The 20,341-nt window shown below is 41.0% G+C and overlaps 1 protein-coding gene across 1 annotated transcript in view; it reads right to left on the minus strand.

Moving 5' to 3' along the window:
* Window positions 1–712: 712 nt before the first annotated feature.
* LOC126203548 (uncharacterized) overlaps window positions 713–20,341 on the minus strand; it is a 255,598-nt gene continuing 235,969 nt past the window's right edge. Inside the window, exons 9-10 of the mRNA XM_049937870.1 lie at window positions 6,546–6,680; window positions 713–982 (exon numbers count right to left, since the gene is read on the minus strand). Of these exons, the coding sequence (XP_049793827.1) occupies window positions 810–982; window positions 6,546–6,680 (308 nt within the window). The 3' untranslated portion in view covers window positions 713–809. The remainder of the gene's footprint in view (window positions 983–6,545; window positions 6,681–20,341) is intronic.

Below are 20,341 nucleotides of genomic sequence, written 5' to 3' on the forward strand. Positions count from 1 at the left end.
GTGAAGAACTGAAAATTGTGTAGGAGCCTCCTGAGGAATTTTTGGGTTATTAGACTTATGTGGCAGTTCATTTGCTCTTTAATGGTATAATAACAATAATGAATTTAGTGTTAAGTGAGAAATTAATAATTACAACATCAGACATAAAAATAATTTCTATTCAGTATTTGTATCCCTGTTTAGGATTCAGAATGGCTTTTTATATTCTGATGCAACAGTCTTCAACAGGTTGGCACCAGACATCAGGCAGCAAATTGGTAATCCTCAGGCAATAAAAAAAGTAAAAGAATTCCTTGTTAAATTCTAATTCTAAAAATTATCAGAATATCTTAACTTGGGAATATGAATTCAGTTAGCATTAACATTCATATTAAGCGGTTTTAAATTTTGCAGCATGTAGACAGCTAATGACAGAATGTGAAATAAAGAAGTTACATGTATGCTTGCTATGATGTAGTTGCTAAAAACAGCAAATGGGCAGTTCAAGAAGAGATTTTTTTTTTTTTTTCAGAGTAGTTGTTTGTCTGCCAGTATTAAAAACAGTCAGTTAGAAGTAATTCCTCTAATTAATAATGTGAGTAGAGTCTACTTTACAGATTTACCTTTCAGTGGTTGCTTTTTATTATATTTTTTAAATAATTACATCAGTAACATGACTACAACTTGACCTACTTCCGAGGAATTTAACCTTATTAATTTATGTCGTTGTTTAAGTACTAGCAAACTGAACCCAAGTTGAAAACAATATTCAATTGGACAAATGTTTTGACTGTAGTGAAAGTGATAAATAAAATTAGAAACAGAAACAGTTAAAACAATTTGAAAAAACTAGATGATTTGGTCTTTTTGTTGAAGGTAAAAGTGAAGGCTTCACTCTTCTTTTGTTGAACACTACTATCTTCCTGTTCTTGGTTTGGCTCTCCTTCACCAAAGAGAGACATTATACTTCCTGAAGATTGTGGTGCAAAACTGAACATGAAACCTGTAAAATAATATTTTGTAGCTTACAGGCAGATTTAAATACTGCAACTTATTATGCAATGGTGCAGAAATTAATTGTGCATGCAAAAGAGGACATATTCAATATTACCATTTTAGTATTTGGTTATCATTAAAGTTTTGCCATTCAGCATTTAGTTTTCAGTAAATGTAATGGGGAACTTATTTCTTTCACTCTTTTTGCCTGTTAATTTTGATATATTTCATGTGTAATTCATCATATCAAAATAGGCAGCTGGGCTTCATATCAAGTAAAAAAGTGACTTGATTTTCATTGCACCCTCATGTTTAGAAACTGTGAGCTTGTTCTGTAAAAATTCAGGTGCACTATAAATCATCCCTGAATTAATTGCTGAATGCCACCTTCAGCAAATGCAACACACTGAGTGAGCAAATGCATGCAAGGTCCACAGATAAGATCTCTACATGACAATAGATCAGTATCCCTATCATATCTTTCTGAGTGAAAATAGAGAAGAAAAATAATAAATTAAAGATCATTTCTCAGTCTCAACAGGTGAAGCAGCTGAACATCTGCAGCTATAAACTATTGTCTGAAATCCAGTAGTCTTCTCCATTATATAACTCTATTTAAGAGCAACAAAAATAGGCAAATAAAAATACTACACAACTTATATCAAACCCAAGACAAGCATGCCATTATAGCACCATATATGATTGACTTTCACCACTATGAAAACTAACGTAATTTTAATGAAATTATGCAGTAAATTGCACAGAACCATCAGAGTTGCAATATTAATTTCCTTTATTACTTGATGATTGGTTTAGAGCCTAAGCTCATTATCAAACCATCCAATAAGCTATGCAATAACATATGACAGCCACATGAATGTTCATTGTAGTTAAACACATCTTTAGTATGAAGCAGTAAGCGCTGAACTTCATTCATTTAACTGAGACATCAAACTGTGGAAGATATGAGAAAGATGTGTATAACTACAATGAACAACAGTATATTACTGCATAGGTTACTGGATGATCTGAAATTGTGTCTAGGCTCAAAACCAGTCATCAAATAATAAAGGAAATCAGTATTGCAACTTTGATGGTTCTCCACAATTTATTGCATAATTTGGTTAACCAGAATAAGTGCTGAAGTCATGATTTCCAGACTTCTGGATATTAGTAATTTTAATGGATGGAACAATCTTGTTTATTTTCCAGGGATAATATCTCACACAGGATGCCCATTAGGGTGAATGGCTTTAGGGTGGAATACCCTGCACCTTGAACTACACAGTTGTTCAGTTCAGCAATATAAGTAAAAGATATATTGCTACTCACCGTAAAGATGATTGCTGAATTGCAGACAGTCATAACAAAAAGAGACTTAACATTAGCTTTTGGTCAAACCCTTCATCAGTAAAGGAAACACACACATTCATTCACATAAGTAAGTACAGCTCATGCATACATCACTGCCACCTCCGGCAGCTCAGACCAGACAACAACTTTCATGTAGAACAGAAGCAGCAATGAGGAGGGGGTGAGGTAGGGGAAGGGATAGTAGGGTACAGGTGTAGCTGGCAGAGTGTGCAGGGACTAGACTGCCATCAGGTGCAGTGTTGTGAGACTGTGGGGCAGGGAGGTGGGAACGGGACAGGGAGAGGTGGGAGAAGGAACACAAAGTGAAAAAGGAGAGGAGCAGAGAAGGGGAAAGGTGGGCGGGTGCATTGGCAGAGGGTGGCACACAAAGAGAGTGGGAGGTGAGAATAAGGAGGAAATGATGGGACACAGAGGGCAGAAACTGTTGGGTGGAATGTGTGGGAACAATATGTTACTGTAGATTAAGGATGGGATAATTTTGGGAGCAGAGAATGTGTTGTAAGGATAACTCCCATCTGCACAGTTCAGATAAACTGATGGTGGAGGGGGAAGCTGATGGTGGAGGGGAGGAGATGTGGATGGCTTGGGTAGTGAAGCAGCCATTGAAATGAAGCATGTTACATTCAGCTGCATCTTGTGCCACAGAGTGGTTTATTTTGTTCTTGGCCACAGTCCGTCAGTGGCCATTCACCCTGGTGGACATCTGTTTGGTAGTCATACCAATATAAAAAGCTGTGCAAAGACTGCAGCAGAGCTGGTATATGATATGGCTGCTTTCATAAGTGGCCCAGCCTCTGATGTAGTAGGATAAGCCTGTGGCAGGAGTGGAATAGGAAGTGCTGAGTGGGTGGACTGGACAGGTCTAGCACCTGGGTCTTCCACAGGGATATGCTCCTTGTGTTAAGAGGTTGGGATTGAGAGTGGCATAGGGTGAACTAGGATGTTGTGGAGGCTGGGTGAGTGACAGGACAGCACTTTAGGAAGGTGGGAAGGATCTTTGGTAGAATGTCCCTCATTTCAGAGAGTGATGATAGGCAGTCAAAGCCTTGACAAATGATATGGTTCAATTGTTCCAGTTGGGGGTGGTACTGGGTGACGAAGGGAGCACTCCTTTGTAGCAGGTTCTTGTGGATGGTGGGAGGATTGGGAGTGTCAGGAAAATTTATATGAGATATCTTTTTGCAAACTAGGTCTGGGAGATAGTGCCTGTCTGTGAAGGCATTCATTATCATTCAGTTTGATCACTGATCCCTATCCACAATCTTACACCCTCCTCTTGTTAGTCCACATTTCTGCAGACTTTGATTCATCAGGCTTCACGTAATGCATGCAGGTCATTAGTAGACCATGCATATTTGTTCCTCATAAATGTATTCATCATGACTGTTACATTGTAAGTACTAACAACTGCACTGCATTATGCCATCAACATCTAATAATGGGCTCTCTGGACAATTCTATATAGAATAGAGTCACTTCTTGCACATTAGGATATGACAAAGCCTTTTGTGTTCTTGTAACAGTGCAAAGAATGTTTCGTAGACGTGCCACAAAGAGGAAGGAACTTGAGGGTCTGCCATGAGCTGGGCAACAGGAGAGATAATATTTAATTTCAGATTATGGGCATTGGGGATGTTGGTGTAGAGGGACATGGCATTGACAGTGAAGTCCAGAGCTGCAGATGTATGTATGTATGTATTAAACCAGGGACCTAGAAATGATGGAGAGGTTTCGTCCCTTCGCAGCCCTCAGTGGTTCACAACCCCACAACAGGCCACAGCAGTCCACACGCCCCACCGCCGCCCCACACCGAACCCAGGGTTATTGTGCAGTTTGGCCCCCAGTAGACCCTAGTCTCATACCAGACGAGTGTAACCCCAAATGTTTGCATTGTAGAATAATAATGGTGTTTGCGTATGTGGAATTGGTGTTCGTGCAGCAATCGCCGACACAGAGTAACTGAGACGGGATAAGGGGAATCAGCCCACATTTGCCTAGGTAGATGGAAAACCACCTTAAAAGCCATCCACAGGCTGGCTGGCACATCGGACCTTGACACTAATCCACCAGGCAGATTCGTGCCGAAGACCTGCACTTGTTCCCACTCGTGAAGCAGCGTGTTACATCACGTGGCTAGCCAGGTGGGCTAGAGCTACAGATGGTGAAAGGACAGGAAAGCTGGACAGTAACAAAGCTAGGACCTTTGATATAAGAGGGAAATTGGGTAATGCTGTTGGTCTACAAAAGTGGAGAGCTGTCAGTGGAGACCAACAGCTAACCACATTGGGGGCCACTGAGTGGTTTGGTACATGGATATTGGGAAGACATGTAGAATGTGGATGACCAAGGAACGTAGGGGTGAAAGGGGCGGCAAATTCCAAAGCAAGGTTTTGGAAATATCTAGGAATTTGAGAAGTGACTGCAGACTATGTTGGGTTTCTGGGATGGGATTGCCGAAATAGGTCTGGTACTGACCTGGCTGTTCTGTTTGTAAGTTGTTTACTTTAGGATTGTGACAACATCTGCTTTTATTAAAAAATAAAGACTAGTTTATTTGATTCAATGAACGATTGCTCAGATTTCAGTTAGTTACAAAGGACTGTTTAGCCATTTAGTTTATTTAACCACATTTAAATAATCAGTAATTAACACAATGGTAATGCCAGATTTATATCTATAACAAATAATGCTTAAAACAGATTTGATGGTTGTTGCTGCTATGAGGGACTTGAAGAGTTCACATTTAGCCCAATAAATTTCCACTCTTCTCTTTGAACTAATACTTCATAAGCATTGTAATCTTTTTAAAGGTTTTTACAGTTTCAAAACTATGAAAGAAAACATGACTAGCAGCAATGTAGCAACCTTTTAAGTAACGATGCACTGGTATAGAGTTGTTCTCCATAATTTTTGCTGGTGGTAATTACAACTAATTCAGAAGTTGGTAAGTTTTGCCAAGATTGCAGCTCAGCTGTGCGTCTGAATGGTCTTTGGTGCAAGATTACACACCCGGAGAGACACCACAGAAGTGTTTCATGTCATTAGAAGAAACCAGTGTATGGCAACCAAATTCAAGTGGGCAACCTACCTAAAACTGTACAAATGAACACAATTAGTTTCGCTATGAAAAGTAGAGCCCTCTCCACAACTGGCCATTTTCTTTGGAAACCAAAGTGTTAAATAACCCACACAGCAAGAGCTCTACCTCACGGCAGCAAGAGCTCTACCTCATAGGGACCTGGTTTCTTTTGCTGTCAGGATGTGTTTCTGTGGCTGGCACCGTTAATCTCCAGATTACATTGTTTTACTGTTTTGGTGCCATGTTGAGACAGTTTGAGTGATACAGGCACCAGAAAGACCAAAAACAGATTGCTGATAAATCAGAGAAATACTTAAGGAGTTTGTTGCTTGCAGGTTGTGACAGTCAGATCATCCAGAATTATGATGGTAACTTGTAATTATGATAGGATCCCAGCCACCAACACCTCCGTGCCACCACTGAGGCAATCTGCCGTGTTTGACTCGCTGGTACTATTACTAGCATCTCTCTTGCTCATCCTCATCTTTCATGTAGGATGGGAGGCTCTGTGTGATGGATTGGAAGTGCTGCTTTACAAGGGAAAATGTACTTTCGTTAATGTCCATGAAATCTGTTAGAATGGGATGGATGGAATGGTTGTATTTGTGTATTGTACGAAGTAGGTAGAAGTCAAGGGGACACGGGTCAGAGGGGGGTATTGATGCAGTCTTTTTATGATTTTCTACAGCTCAGCCTCGATGTAGGAAATGAGATCATTTGGAACATTGTTGTGCATCAAGACGTCCGAGGCCTGACGAAGCCTCTCTACTGTACTCCCAACATTTATGTACTACAGCAGTGGAGTCTTCGTCCACAGGGAGCATTAGGATCAATAATTCTACTTTAAGGTGACAGATGATTTGGGGTTCGGTTTTAGGACTGGGGAATGAAGCTGGCAATTAGAAATTTCTGAAGTTTTGGCATAGGAGAGAAACAATGCTTTGACATATTTGACTAGTAGACATATAAAATTGGGATGACTCTTGTGCACAAACTAAACAGGGCAATTAGACAACAGCAGTGATATGAGTTTCTAAGGTAAGTATAAAGGAACTGCAACAAACAAACAAAATGCTAATGCTTATAAATTTCAGTTACACAGAAAAAATGCTCCAACCTTGATTTCCAGCATGCCCCTGAGCTTGACTTGATGGAGGGCTTAGAGGCATTCCAATGCCCTCTTCAGGTGGAGAGAGAGAATGGAATGATACAGCTAGTAAATCATCCGAGCCCTCCATATTAGTTTCTGTTTCTGCAACAAAATATGTCCAATGTACAAAAGAGCAGCAAATCATTTTAAAAATAAATTAAGAATTATGATATGCCAAGTAAATACAGAAAAAAATTTACAGACAAGGCAGTTCATCAACAGACACAAATCCCAGGTCAAAAAGATCACCAGAACAGAATTAGGTGAAAACATAAAAAGAGGATAATAGATATAATTGGAACCTTGAGTAGTTTTTGGTTGTGTAAATGTCACTTAGCAAATCCACACACATTATAAAAATGGCTGTGTAGTTCCTTGCAATGATGGCAGTTAAGCAATGTAAACCATACACATATGGCTGGTATAGATGTTGATTTATGGCTGTGAACAGGAGCTTACATAAATGTGAATGGCACATTCCAAGTCAGAGAACAGACTCTTATTCCAAAGAGTGTCCACAATACACTGTTGCCAGGAACGAGAGAGGTATTTTTCCATCACAGCAATGGTGTTATTAGTTGAGTCCCCACAGGTATACGTGTGTGTGTTTTCCCACCTATCCTCCTAAACCACTGGCCTGATTTCACCCAAACTTGGCTTATATACCTTACTGTCTTTCTTACTTATATACCATACTGTCAGGCAGCAATAGCGGTGGGGTAAGAACCACCTACCTGTCAAAGGGGTGAAAGGGGGGGAGGGGGGTGAAAAATAAGCATAGTCCAAGACACGTGAATTCCCAGACTTTATTCATCCAGTATTTGAGAATGAGAGCTCTTAGGGACTTACAACAAACTTCACGTTTAATTTCAAACTATACAAAAAATTTTCTCACTGACAATTCCTGCAAAATGATGAAAGGAAAAATATGTATCGCTCACTACTTTATCATTGTTCATGCTGTGAAAGTACCGGATGAGGCATGACTTTATAATTTATTATGTCTTTACTACTAACTGTATTCATGACACATTTTACACAGTATGCATATATACCACTGAATGTCAGTACAAAGTTGTACTATTGTGTGACACAGAGTTCAGGAGATACGACACCATAAACAATGAGATATGTGAAAAACTGGCACATCATGCATGATGCTTAAATGTATTACTTCTTTACTACTAAGTCTATTTGGAATAAATATCACAGTCAGCATCCACATGTACTGTTGAATGTACCTACAATATTATATCACTGTGTGACATACAGTTCAGGAGAAAAGAGATAATAAACAGTGAGATGTGTTAAAAATTGCAGCATCATGCATGACTTTTAGATTTATTACTTTGTTGTTACTAACTCTATTTGCAACACATTTTACAAACACTATCCACATACACTGTGTGATCAAAAGTATGCGGACACCTGGCTGAAAATGAGTTACAAGTTCATGGTGTTCTCCATCGGTAATGCTGGAAATCAGTATGGTGTTGGCTCACCCTTAGCCTTGATGACAGCTTCCACTCTTGCAGGCTACATTCAATCAGGTGCAGGAAGGTTTCTTGGAGAATAGCAGCTTATCCTTCATGGAGTGCTGCCCTGGGGAAAGGTATCGATGTTGGTTGGTGAGGCCCGGCATGAAGTCGGCGTTCCAAAACATCCCAAAGGTGTTCTGTAGGATTCAGGTAAAGACTCTCTGCAGGCCAGTCCATTACAGGGATGTTATTGTCATGTAACCACTCTGCCAAAGGCCGTGCATTATGAACAGGTGCTCGATCGTGTTGAAAGATGCAATCGCCGTCCCCAAATTGCTCTTCAAAAGTGGGAAGCAAGAAGGTGCTTAAAACATTAATGTAGGTCTACACTGTGATAGTGCCATGCAAAACAACAAGGGATGCAAGCCCCCTCCATGAAAAAGACGACCACGCCATAACACCACTGCCTCCGAATTTTACTGTTGGCAATACACATGCTGGCAGGTGACGTTCACTGGGCATTCACGATACCCACACCCTGCCATCAGATTGCCACATTGTGTACCGTGATTCGTCACTCCACACAATGATTTTTCACTGTTCAGTCATCCAGTGTTTATGCTCCTTACACCAAGCGAAGCATTGTTTGGCATTTACGGGCGTGATGTGTGGCTCACGAGTAGCCGCTCAACCATGAAATCCAAATTTTCTCACCTACTGACTAATGGTCATAGTACTTGCACTGGATCCTGATGCAGTTAGGAATTCCTGTGTGATGGTCTGGATAAATGTCTGCCTATTATTCATTACGAAATTCTTCAACTGTCGGTGGTCTCTGTCAGTAAACAGACGTGGTCAGCCTGTATGCTTTTGTGCCGTATGTGTCCCTTCACGTTTTCATTTCACTATCACATTGGAAACAGTGGACCTAGGGATGTTTAGGAGTGTGGAAATGTTACATACAGACATATGACACAAGTGCCACCCAATCACCTGAGCACGTTTGAAATCCGTGAGTTCTGCGGAGCACCCCATTCTGCTCTCTCACGATGTCTAATGACTACTGAGGCTGCTGATATGGAGTACCTGGCAGTAGGCGACAGCACAATGCACCTAATACAAAAAACGTATGTTTTTGGGGGTGTCCGGATACTTTTGATCATATAGTGCATGCTGCTGAATATACTTATTAAATTATAGCATTGTATGACATAGTTCAGGAGACATGATGTCCTAAACATTAAGCACGAGGCCAGACTCTGCCTGGTACGTATGTCAACAGACAGCTATAAATAAAAACCTGGGCAACACCAGATTTCTCAGCCAGTTAGAAAATAAATATGGACAGGGCAGACAGAGATGGATGAACAATGAAACAACAAAAACAATAGAGAAAAACTGATAACATACAAACAACAATTCCCAGATAAGCCAAATGAAAAAGTAGAATAAAATTGAAACAGGATGGAAAAGACAAGGATTACATTACTTATGTAAGGTACATTGTATCCTATGGATTCTGTGCAGAAGGATCATAGGCATTTGGAAAGAAGCCAATGAAGCAAGTTAACTTTATGAATGATTAGCCTATAATTTTACAGACCTAAGTACATTATAAAGTAATCTGGAACAGTAATTTTGAGTCCGTGAAGATACTATTTGACAGAATAGGACTTGTTCAAAACAGAGTCAATAAATTCAGTCTTAAATTTAATCACATAATCCACAACATACCCAGTGCAGTTATGTAGGGAAAAACAGTGTTTTGTTTGAGGGATCTGCATTGTATTATCATTAAAGGGGGGCTAACTATGCTGAAAAAATATTGTATAGAATCTAGCAGGGATTCCACTGAGCCCTGGAGTCTTCTTTACTTTTAGCAAATTCAGCTGCTTCTCAATACCACTGACACTAGCATATATATTACTTATTTCTGTGGTAGTGCATTAACTAAACTAATGCTGTACTCCTGCATCTTTCTTTGAAAAGGAACATTTGAAAATGACATTTTTGCTTTTGCTTTGCCAACTTCATTTTCTTTACTTGTGTAAACCATGAGTGTTCGAACACTAACTTTGGTGCAGCTAACAGCTTTCACATACAACCGGAATTTCTTTAAGTTTTGTGACTGATCTTTTGATAACATTCTTTTACAGTAGTTATTGACGACTTCACATATTGCCCTATTGACAGCCAACTGTGTGACCATTGTTGCTATATCTGCCATATGGTCACTGAAACCAGTTTCAATATGGACACCCTCAAAGAGTTCAGGTCTCTTTCCTGTCATCAGAACTAGTACATCTCCGTCACGAGTCGGCTTCTGAACTGTCTGTTTTAAATAGTTTACAGAAAAAGAATTTAGTGTTGTTTTCCAGAGTGTTTTGTCACACTGATTACGTGCCAGGTTGTAATTGTCCCAAATGATTGTTGAATGATTATGGTCTCTTCCAATTATGACAGAATGACTGGGAAGGATACGTATAAACATGCTGAACTTCTCTTTAAAGTTGTAAGTTACATCTGGGACAAGTCTGGTGGTTCATAGAAGGACTCAGTCCTAAGTTTATGCCTAACCTTGATAACATCTCCAAACAATCTTACATGCAGCTTTAATCTCTATCTTGATGGATTTGAGTTTCTTATTTGCTGTGATGAATACAACATCTCCATTTCCCATCAGAGTGTTGTTTATGTTGTTGTGGTAGTGGTCTTAAGGCCAAAGATTGCCTTGATGCAGCTCACCATATCAGTCTAGCCCGTACAAGCCTCTTCATCTCTGTATAACTACTGAAACCAACAATGTAGGAGAAGACAGATTGCTACTTACCATAAAGAAAACACATCAAGTTGCAGACAAGCACAATTAAAAGATACTCACATTTTAATTGTGCTTATCTGCGCTTTGATGTTTCTTCTTTAAGGTAAGTTGCAATCTGTCTTTTCCTAAATTGTTGATATTCCTACATGGAGTATCAATTGTTTGATTTAACTACTGAATCCTATATCCATTTGAATCTATTTACTGTAGTCAAGTCTTGGTCTTACTCTACAAATTTTATCCACCACACTTAAATGTAATTGATAATGACATAATTGAACAGGTAGCATATTTAACTATTTGGTATGTCTGACATCCAAAATCAAGACGAAGGTCTGGAAAATGAATTTAATAAGTTAGAATACATGTGTGGAACTGTAAGCAGAATATTTACTGGACAGATAAAAGAACTAAAAAGAAGATGGTTTGAGCACCTCTTACAAATGCAAAAGGCAAAAGGTTTGAGAAAAACGCATTGCCTTACAAAGAGACTGGTTGGACAGATGTTGGACATTCAAAGAAGAGAAGGTAGAATGACCTTGGGATTTCTGTTTGAACAGAATGGATAGGATAGTCCTACACGAAGATAATGATGAAGAACGCTAGACCCCCAGACTGTCACTAGTGATGACAGCTACCAGCCATATGGATGTGTCTAATGGGTTGCCTCGGCTCTGGCCCACTTGTGATACCAGTCTGTTGTCAAGGGATCCTTAGCAGCCACCATGGAAATGTGCAGTGTTAGCTTCACCACTAGTAGCATGTGTATTGCTACCAACAGTGGTGCAATTGCGGGCACTGCTTTGCATCCATAGATCAGGATACCTGTTTATCTGATGGTGAAATTTGATCTAAGAGTCGAACCTCGTAAACACAAGCATTCATAATCAGTTCCAAGATCTCTGAGCTTTCCTGAGAAAGGCCTTGCAGGATAACATCACTGTAAAGAATAATTGGAAGTATAAGTATTTGTACAAGTTTCTTTTTCTGGTCAAAATGGAAGAGTTTCTTATATTTTTGCAATGCACGGAGACATGCTGATGCCTTCTTGCACGTTACAGTTACGTGCTCAGTCCAATTTAGATTTTCATCCACTGTTACTCCAAGACTCATTACTGAAGGAGAGAAGCTGATTTTTATCTCATTTAGGGTTAAAAATGGTTGAGATTCCTGACATTTTAGGCTAATGAGCCTACAATGACAAGCCAGTACTGCTTGGGTTTTGGATGGGTTGAGCTGTAACCCTACATCCTGACCCCATTTTGATGGTGCACAGTTCGCTGGGCTAACTGAGGATCTACTCGTCGCAGTGTCCAAGTGACCAAGAAGTTCCTGTCACCTTAGTGACCACGACATTACACCTCAGCTGCCAGGATGGGCCGCCAGCCATCAGTTACGAGCCTCAGCCTCTCCGACATCGGTCTCTGTTGACTCTGGGTGTTCACACTTGGTATCTGCCAGTATTTATGGACTTAAGTGATTGTGATCAATGAGAACCATCCACTTTTTGGACCATTCAAATTTAGAATTGAACTGATTATCATCCAGGACAGATCGTGGGCTGCGCCAGACATATTACATCCATATTTATCATTTGGTCGCAAACTCTATGAGACCATTATTCAGAATTCAGTTTTGTTCTAGGAGATAAATTCTTTGCGTTCAGTTATCAGACCATTAACTGAATCTGTGGATTTTAAGCGAATCAATACATTTATTTGTTAAAATAAAATGGTTCTGGTTTTATATCTTTCTGGGAGCTCTGACTTGCTTGTGCAACTGGATAAGGCCACAACAAAGAATTTCTTACAATGGAAGGACTCTGCTGCCCTGAGTTACTGTTTATCTATTCCACTAACATTCAATGTTTGCCATGAGCACCAGTTAAACATTACACACTAGAGTTTGCATTTCAGTCATTCTGTCTGTGTTGAAATGTAACAGCCCATTAAAACCATTTAAAATGAACATTTCCCAGTCTAATTCACGATTGCACATGCAAAAAAAATATGTAACTAGCCTAGAAAACTTATAACTGAAAAAATAACTGTTTAATCTATTTCCGTTCTAAGTGAAGAAGCTCTGTAAATGAAGGGTATAATCCCCTCAACAGGAGTCTCTAGTAATTAATGAAAAATATAAATGTATTATTGTAATTTCTTAACCTGTTAGTTCATCCCTATGAAATCCCCAAACCACCTTCCCTACCCTCTGGCTCCTATCCTTGTAACCGCCCCCGGTGTAAAACCTGTCCCATGCACCCTCCCACCACCACCTACTCCAGTCCTGTAACCCGGAAGGTGTACACGATCAAAGGCAGAGCCACATGTGAAACCACCCACGTGATTTACCAACTGACCTGCCTACACTGTGATGCATTCTATGTGGGAATGACCAGCAACAAACTGTCCATTCACATGAATGGACACAGGCAGACAGTGTTTGTTGGTAATGAGGATCACCCTGTGGCTAAACATGCCTTGGTGCACGGCCAGCACATCTTGGCACAGTGTTACACCGTCCGGGTTATCTGGATACTTCCCACCAACACCAACCTATCCGAACTCCGGAGATAGGAACTTGCTCTTCAATATATCCTCTCTTCCCGTTACCCACCAGGCCTCAATCTCCGCTAATTTCAAGTTGCCGCCACTCATACCTCACCTGTCATTCCACATCATCTTTGCCTCTTCACTTCTGCCTCGACTGACATCTCTGCCCAAACTCTTTGTCTTTAAATATGTCTGCTTGTGTCTGTATATGTGTGGATGGATATGTGTGTGTGTGCGAGTGTATACCTGTCCTTTTTTCCCCCTAAGGTAAGTATTTCCGCTCCCGGGATTGGAAGGAGAAGGACTCCTTACCCTCTCCCTTAAAACCCACATCCTTTCGTCTTTCCCTCTCCTTCCCCTCTTTCCTGATGAGGCAACAGTTTGTTGCGAAAGCTTGAATTTTGTGTGTGTGTTTGTGTTTGTTTGTGTGTCTATCGACCTGCCAGCGCTTTCGTTCGGTAAGTCACATCATCTTTGTTTTTAGATATATTTTTCCCACGTGGAATGTTTCCCTCTATTATATTGATATCAGCAATTTGAACCCAACAATTACGTTTGTTATTGTCACTGTTGCATTTCGAAATCTTTTCTGTCGTCTTATTTTCTCTTTCTGTTTTTGCCAGTAGTTTCACTTCGTATTCACCTTCTCCTTTTTACCGTAATCTGCTATACAATTTTATCCCGCCTATATATACTTAATAATACGTAACCCACTTCCAAAACATAACCAAAAAAATTTTTTTACCGCTTTCAACACTACCGCCGCTATAAAATCCACCATTTCTAGTTCACAAACAGTTCCTTTCACCTTTTAAACAACCATTTCGGCTAGTTCTAATAACTTTCGCTTTATTTCCATTTCCGTTTTTCCCACATCACTGATAATTTTTATCCACTTCCCACAGGTTTTAACGTCATTATTTCTTCGTCAGACAATTGTTAACCTCATTTTCATAATCTGCCACCACAAAACCACTCCTTTTAATATATTACACGCAGTTTTTTCGAAAATTTCCCGAATTTCTCCATCCTTTAACTTGTTTTGGCGGCAACACAACCACCTAACCTTTGTGCACATCGTTGTCTACCAACCCAAGTCCAACATAGTCCAGCTGTAACCAACACCTTCTCACCTTTTTTCACACCAGATCTCCAGTTACTTTCCAGTCCACCTTTATCTCTCCCCATATATTTTTATTTTCATTTTCATTTCAGCCTCATGTTACACTTTCCACCTTCTAATACCATGTCACCCTCACAACACCCCCACAACGACCCCATTAAGTTTTATTTACATTCCCTCCGCAAACATGCCTTTGCCCTAGCCAGATTACGCTCCCATATTCTATTTTCTCTGGCTTGTCTGACATTTGGTATTACCCCCAAAGGCCTCACACTTAAAGTTCCCATCTCTGGCTGCAACCCTTCTTTCCATCAGTCCCTATACCAGTTCCAAACTGAACAATCCATTGCCCTCACCCACCTAATCCTTCACCTACACATCAAATCAGCCAATGAACACACCCGTCAACTCCTATCCTTAATAAAAGTCCTTAATCTTTCCTCTCCCACATCCACACCGGCTGTTCAGAGCATCCTCCTACAGGCCAACAGTAAATTAGAACAGCATGCCACCCTCCATCTCAAAAAACTATCCAATCTCCTGGTTTCCCACCTCCGGAAAGGCAACTCACTCACCCTTCACAACCTTTCCAGCAAACCTCAACCTCCTCTCATTGCACACCAACCCAGTCTCTCCCATCTACTCAATCTCCCACTTCCAGCTCCACTCCCTCCAAAACCTCAAAATTCCAATCAACACAACCTGGAACCACAACACCCTAATTCAGTAATTAACCTTTCCTCCAAACCTCTCTCCCAATCCAAAACCTCTGTCCTATCCAAAGGCCTCACCTTCAGCCCCACTCCCAGATTCAACTAAACAGCCCTCGTCAAAGATTTACTGTCCTACACTCGTACTCTCTGCTGGAAATTGCCACGAAGAAAAATGATCCTAATCCTACTCCTAATGATCCAACTCCCCAAGACACCATCCAAATTGAACCCTGCCTGGAACAGTTCCGTCCTCAGTCGCAGCGGGACCCACCTCCTCTTCCTCAAAATCACCCTCTCCAGACCTTCCAGGAATTTCTGACTTCCAGCCTTGCATCTCAATCCTCCTTAAAAAACCTTAATCCTACTCCCAACATCACCACTGCTGAAGCACAGGCTATCCGTGATCTGAAGGCTGACCGATCCATCATCATTCTTCCGGCGGACAAGGGTTCCACGACCGTGGTACTTGATCGTCGGGAGTATGTGGCTGAGGGACTGCGTCAGCTTTCAGACAACACCACATACAAAGTTTGCCAAGGTAACCCCATCCCCGATGTCCAGGCGGAGCTTCAAGGAATCCTCAGAACCTTAGGCCCCCTGCAAAACCTTTCACCTGACTCCATCAACCTCCTGACCCCACCGACACCCCGCACCCCTACCTTCTACTTTCTTCCTAAAATCCACAAACCCAATCATCCCGGCCGCCCCATTGTAGATGGTTACCAAGCCCCCACAGAACGTATCTCTGCCTACGTAGATCAACACCTTCAACCCATTACATGCAGTCTCCCATCCTTCATCAAAGACACCAACCACTTTCTCGAACGCCTGGAATCCTTACCCAATCTGTTACCCCCAGAAACCATCCTTGTAACCACTGATGCCACTTCCTAATACACAAATATTCCGCACGTCCAGGGCCTCGCTGCGATGGAGCACTTCCTTTCACGCCGATCACCTGCCACCCTACCTAAAACCTCTTTCCTCATCACCTTAGCCAGCTTCATCCTGACCCACAACTTCTTCACTTTTGAAGGCCAGACATACCAACAATTAAAGGGAACAGCCATGGATACCAGGATGACCCCCCTCATACGCCAACCTATTCATGGGTCGCTTAGAGGAAGCCTTCTTGGTTACCCAGCCCTGCCAACCCCAAGTTTGGTACAGATTTATTGATGACATCTTCATGACCTGGACTCACAGTGAAGAAGAAATTCAGAATTTCCTCTCCAACCTCAACTCCTTTGGTTCCATCAGATTCACCTGGTCCTACTCCAAATCCCATGCCACTTTCCTTGACGTTGACCTCCACCTGTCACACGTCCGTCCACATCAAACCCACCAACAAGCAACAGTACCTCCATTATGACAGCTGCCACCCATTCCACATCAAACGGTCCCTTCCCTACAGCCTAGGTCTTCGTGGCAAACGAATCTGCTCCAGTCCGGAATCCCTGAAGCATTACACCAACAACCTGACAACAGCTTTCGCATCTCGCAACTACCCTCCCGACCTGGTACAGAAGCAAATAACCAGAGCCACTTCCTCATCCCCTCGATCCCAGAATCCCCCACAGAAGAACCACAAAAGTGCCCCACTTGTGACAGGATACTTTCTGGGACTGGACCAGACTCTGAATGTGGCTCTCCAGCAGGGATACGACTTCCTCAAATCCTGCCCTGAAATGAGATCCATCCTTCATGAAATCCTCCCCACTCCACCAAGAGTGTCTTTCCGCCGTCCACCTAACCTTCTTAACCTGTTAGTTCATCCCTATGAAATCCCCAAACCACCTTCCCTACCCTCTGGCTCCTATCCTTGTAACCACCCCCGGTGTAAAACCTGTCCCATGCACCCTCCCACCACCACCTACTCCAGTCCTGTAACCCGGAAGGTGTACACGATCAAAGGCAGAGCCACATGTGAAAGCACCCACGTGATTTACCAACTGACCTGCCTACACTGTGATGCATTCTATGTGGGAATGATCAGCAACAAACTGTCCATTCGCATGAATGGACACAGGCAGACAGTGTTTGTTGGTAATGAGGATCACCCTGTGGCTAAACATGCCTTGGTGCACGGCCAGCACATCTTGGCACAGTGTTACACCGTCCGGGTTATCTGGATACTTCCCACCAACACCAACCTATCCGAACTCCGGAGATGGGAACTTGCTCTTCAATATATCCTCTCTTCCCGTTACCCACCAGGCCTCAATCTCCGCTAATTTCAAGTTGCCGCCACTCATACCTCACCTGTCATTCAACATCATCTTTGTCTCTTCACTTCCGCCTCGACTGACATCTCTGCCCAAACTCTTTGTCTTTAAATATGTCTGCTTGTGTCTGTATATGTGTGGATGGATATGTGTGTGTGTGCGAGTGTATACCTGTCCTTTTTTCCCCCTAAGGTAAGTCTTTCCGCTCCCGGGATTGGAAGGAGAAGGACTCCTTACCCTCTCCCTTAAAACCCACATCCTTTCGTCTTTCCCTCTCCTTCCCCTCTTTCCTGATGAGGCAACAGTTTGTTGCGAAAGCTTGAATTTTGTGTGTGTGTTTGTGTTTGTTTGTGTGTCTATCGACCTGCCAGCGCTTTCGTTCGGTAAGTCACATCATCTTTGTTTTTAGATATATTTTTCCCACGTGGAATGTTTCCCTCTATTATATTGATATCAGCAATTTGAACCCAACAATTACGTTTGTTATTGTCACTGTTGCATTTCGAAATCTTTTCTGTCGTCTTATTTTCTCTTTCTGTTTTTGCCAGTAGTTTCACTTTGTATTCACCTTCACCTTCAGGATTGTTTAGAACATATGTATAGGGGTAGCCATATTGGCATGAGGGAGCCGGTACTTTGTGTGATTTTGGACAGAGAGCATGTAGCTTGTTGTGCATGAGTTATTTCATTATTGTAAGTATATCACAACTTGTTTCAGATTTGTCAAGGTGCTTTTAATTAATTTGATATTATAATAAAGGTTCAGTGGAAACAAAAAACAGGCTTAATTATTCAAAAAATAACTTTATAGTTATTTTTTTACAGTTACTATTTCAGGACTTATGCTGCGACAGATTGCCAGATATGATGAGTAAAACAGCACCATTATAATGAGTAGTTAGAGAAATTTTATAATTGGTGTATGGAGCTGGGATTTAGTGTAAATCTGTAAACTAATCTTGTATTTTGTTTCAGAATTACCCCGATTGTTGAAATAATATTCCATTTTTATGGGGACAGGACAAAGAAGAACGTGAGTAACACTACAAAGTATACTTATGTGAAAACCCAACTTGGAGAACCAACTGTTTGTAAATACAAATTTTACTTGAATTTTATGTATGGTGTTTTTCGTCTGCTATGTCATTATGGAGGATAATAGAGAGACTAATAACAATAGGGAAGTTGATGATAACAGGGAGGTTAATGGAAACTTCGAAATAGGCATAGATATTACTGCTAATCATGTAGTTAATCGAGACAATGAAATCGGAGAGAATAGTGACCACAGTAGTGTGTGTTCACCTTTTCGTGGATTTGAACCTAATGTATCGATCTTGGATAGGTTAGTTCAGCTGGCACTTATGCAGCTTAGGGGGTACATGCACTGATCACGAGAAAAGTACCTATTTTTGAAGGAAACATTTATGGAGATATAAGCATATATATGCACGGAATACCAAAAAAGTACTTACTTTCATATGGATGCAAAAAAAAAAAAAAAAATAAATAAATAAATAAATAAAAAAAAAATAAAAAAAAAATAAAAAAAATTATCAGTTAACTGTCTTTCACCAACTTATTCATGTTGCTATGCCAATATGCTACAGACACTTTAATATATTTCTTCAGAGAGTTCTTTACCCATAGGTAATGCTTACAGTTTCATACATCCTAACCATGATAACTATTGTTGGCTTTGCATATTGTTGCATATGGTATATGTCCCTGTCGCTCACAGTTATGTATCTTGATCAGTGTGCCCAACAACCTATATTTTTCTGTTGAGGCTGTCTGTTTTGAAGTATCGTATATTACTGTGTGTGCCAAAATGGCGAGAAACTTTCCAGATTTGAGTGACTTTGTAATGGAAGATTTATACCATGTTACAGAGAACACCCAAAGCTCTATACAATGGGCTAGGCAATGAGGTCTTTTGAAGAACGATATGTGTGTGAAAATGGGAATTGTGTTGGATACAACGAGATGAAGCTGGAGAAAACTACAGGGAAAGATGGCGAAATTTGGCGCTGCTCCGTTGGCAGGGACTGTAGAAAGAAATGTTCAATCAGGAAAATGTGATTTTTTGCTGGCAGTCATTTAGACATTTCTAAAATTTTGCGACTGTCTTACATGTGGGCTTTTGAACTCAATAAGCAAAAGTTTTTAGTGAGGGAGCTCAAAATTGGCAGTGAGCACACTGTGGTTGATTGGTGCCAATTTTGTAGGGATATCTGCCATGAATATTTCTTAATTGAACCAATAGTTCTGGGCGGCCCTGGCCATACTGTTGAAATAGACGAGAACTGCTTCATCAGGAGACAGTACCATCGAGGTCATACGGTGTGGGAGCAATGGGTCTTCGGAGGTTATGATGTTGAGACAAAGCAAAGCTTTATGGTTGCTGTGCCACGACGTGATGCTGCCCATTTGCTGCCAATTTTGCAACAGTATGTTTTGCCTGGAACCACAGTAGTTTCTGATTTGTGGCAAGCTTACAACACAATAGGTAACTTGGGCTACAATCATCTGACTGTTAATCATTTGCTTTATTTTGTCGATCCCTTTACAGACGCAACTACAAATCATGTGCAGTCAGTCTGGTAAAAAGCTAAAGACAAAAATAAAAGGTATTTCGGAACTCACCATGCTATGCTGAATAACTACCTGGCGGAATTTTTCTGGTGTCAATGTTTTGGGGAAAATCCATTCCACAATTTCATTGAGCATGTTCGAAAAATCTATCCTAAGGCACTTATGCAATTTAGGGGCATGCATATATATGCTTATATCTTCAAAAATAGGTACTTTTCTCGTGATCAGCGCATGTACCCCCTAAACTGCATAAGTG

Source organism: Schistocerca nitens, chromosome 9 (assembly GCF_023898315.1).
Source record: "Schistocerca nitens isolate TAMUIC-IGC-003100 chromosome 9, iqSchNite1.1, whole genome shotgun sequence".
Lineage (NCBI taxonomy): Eukaryota > Metazoa > Arthropoda > Insecta > Orthoptera > Acrididae > Schistocerca > Schistocerca nitens.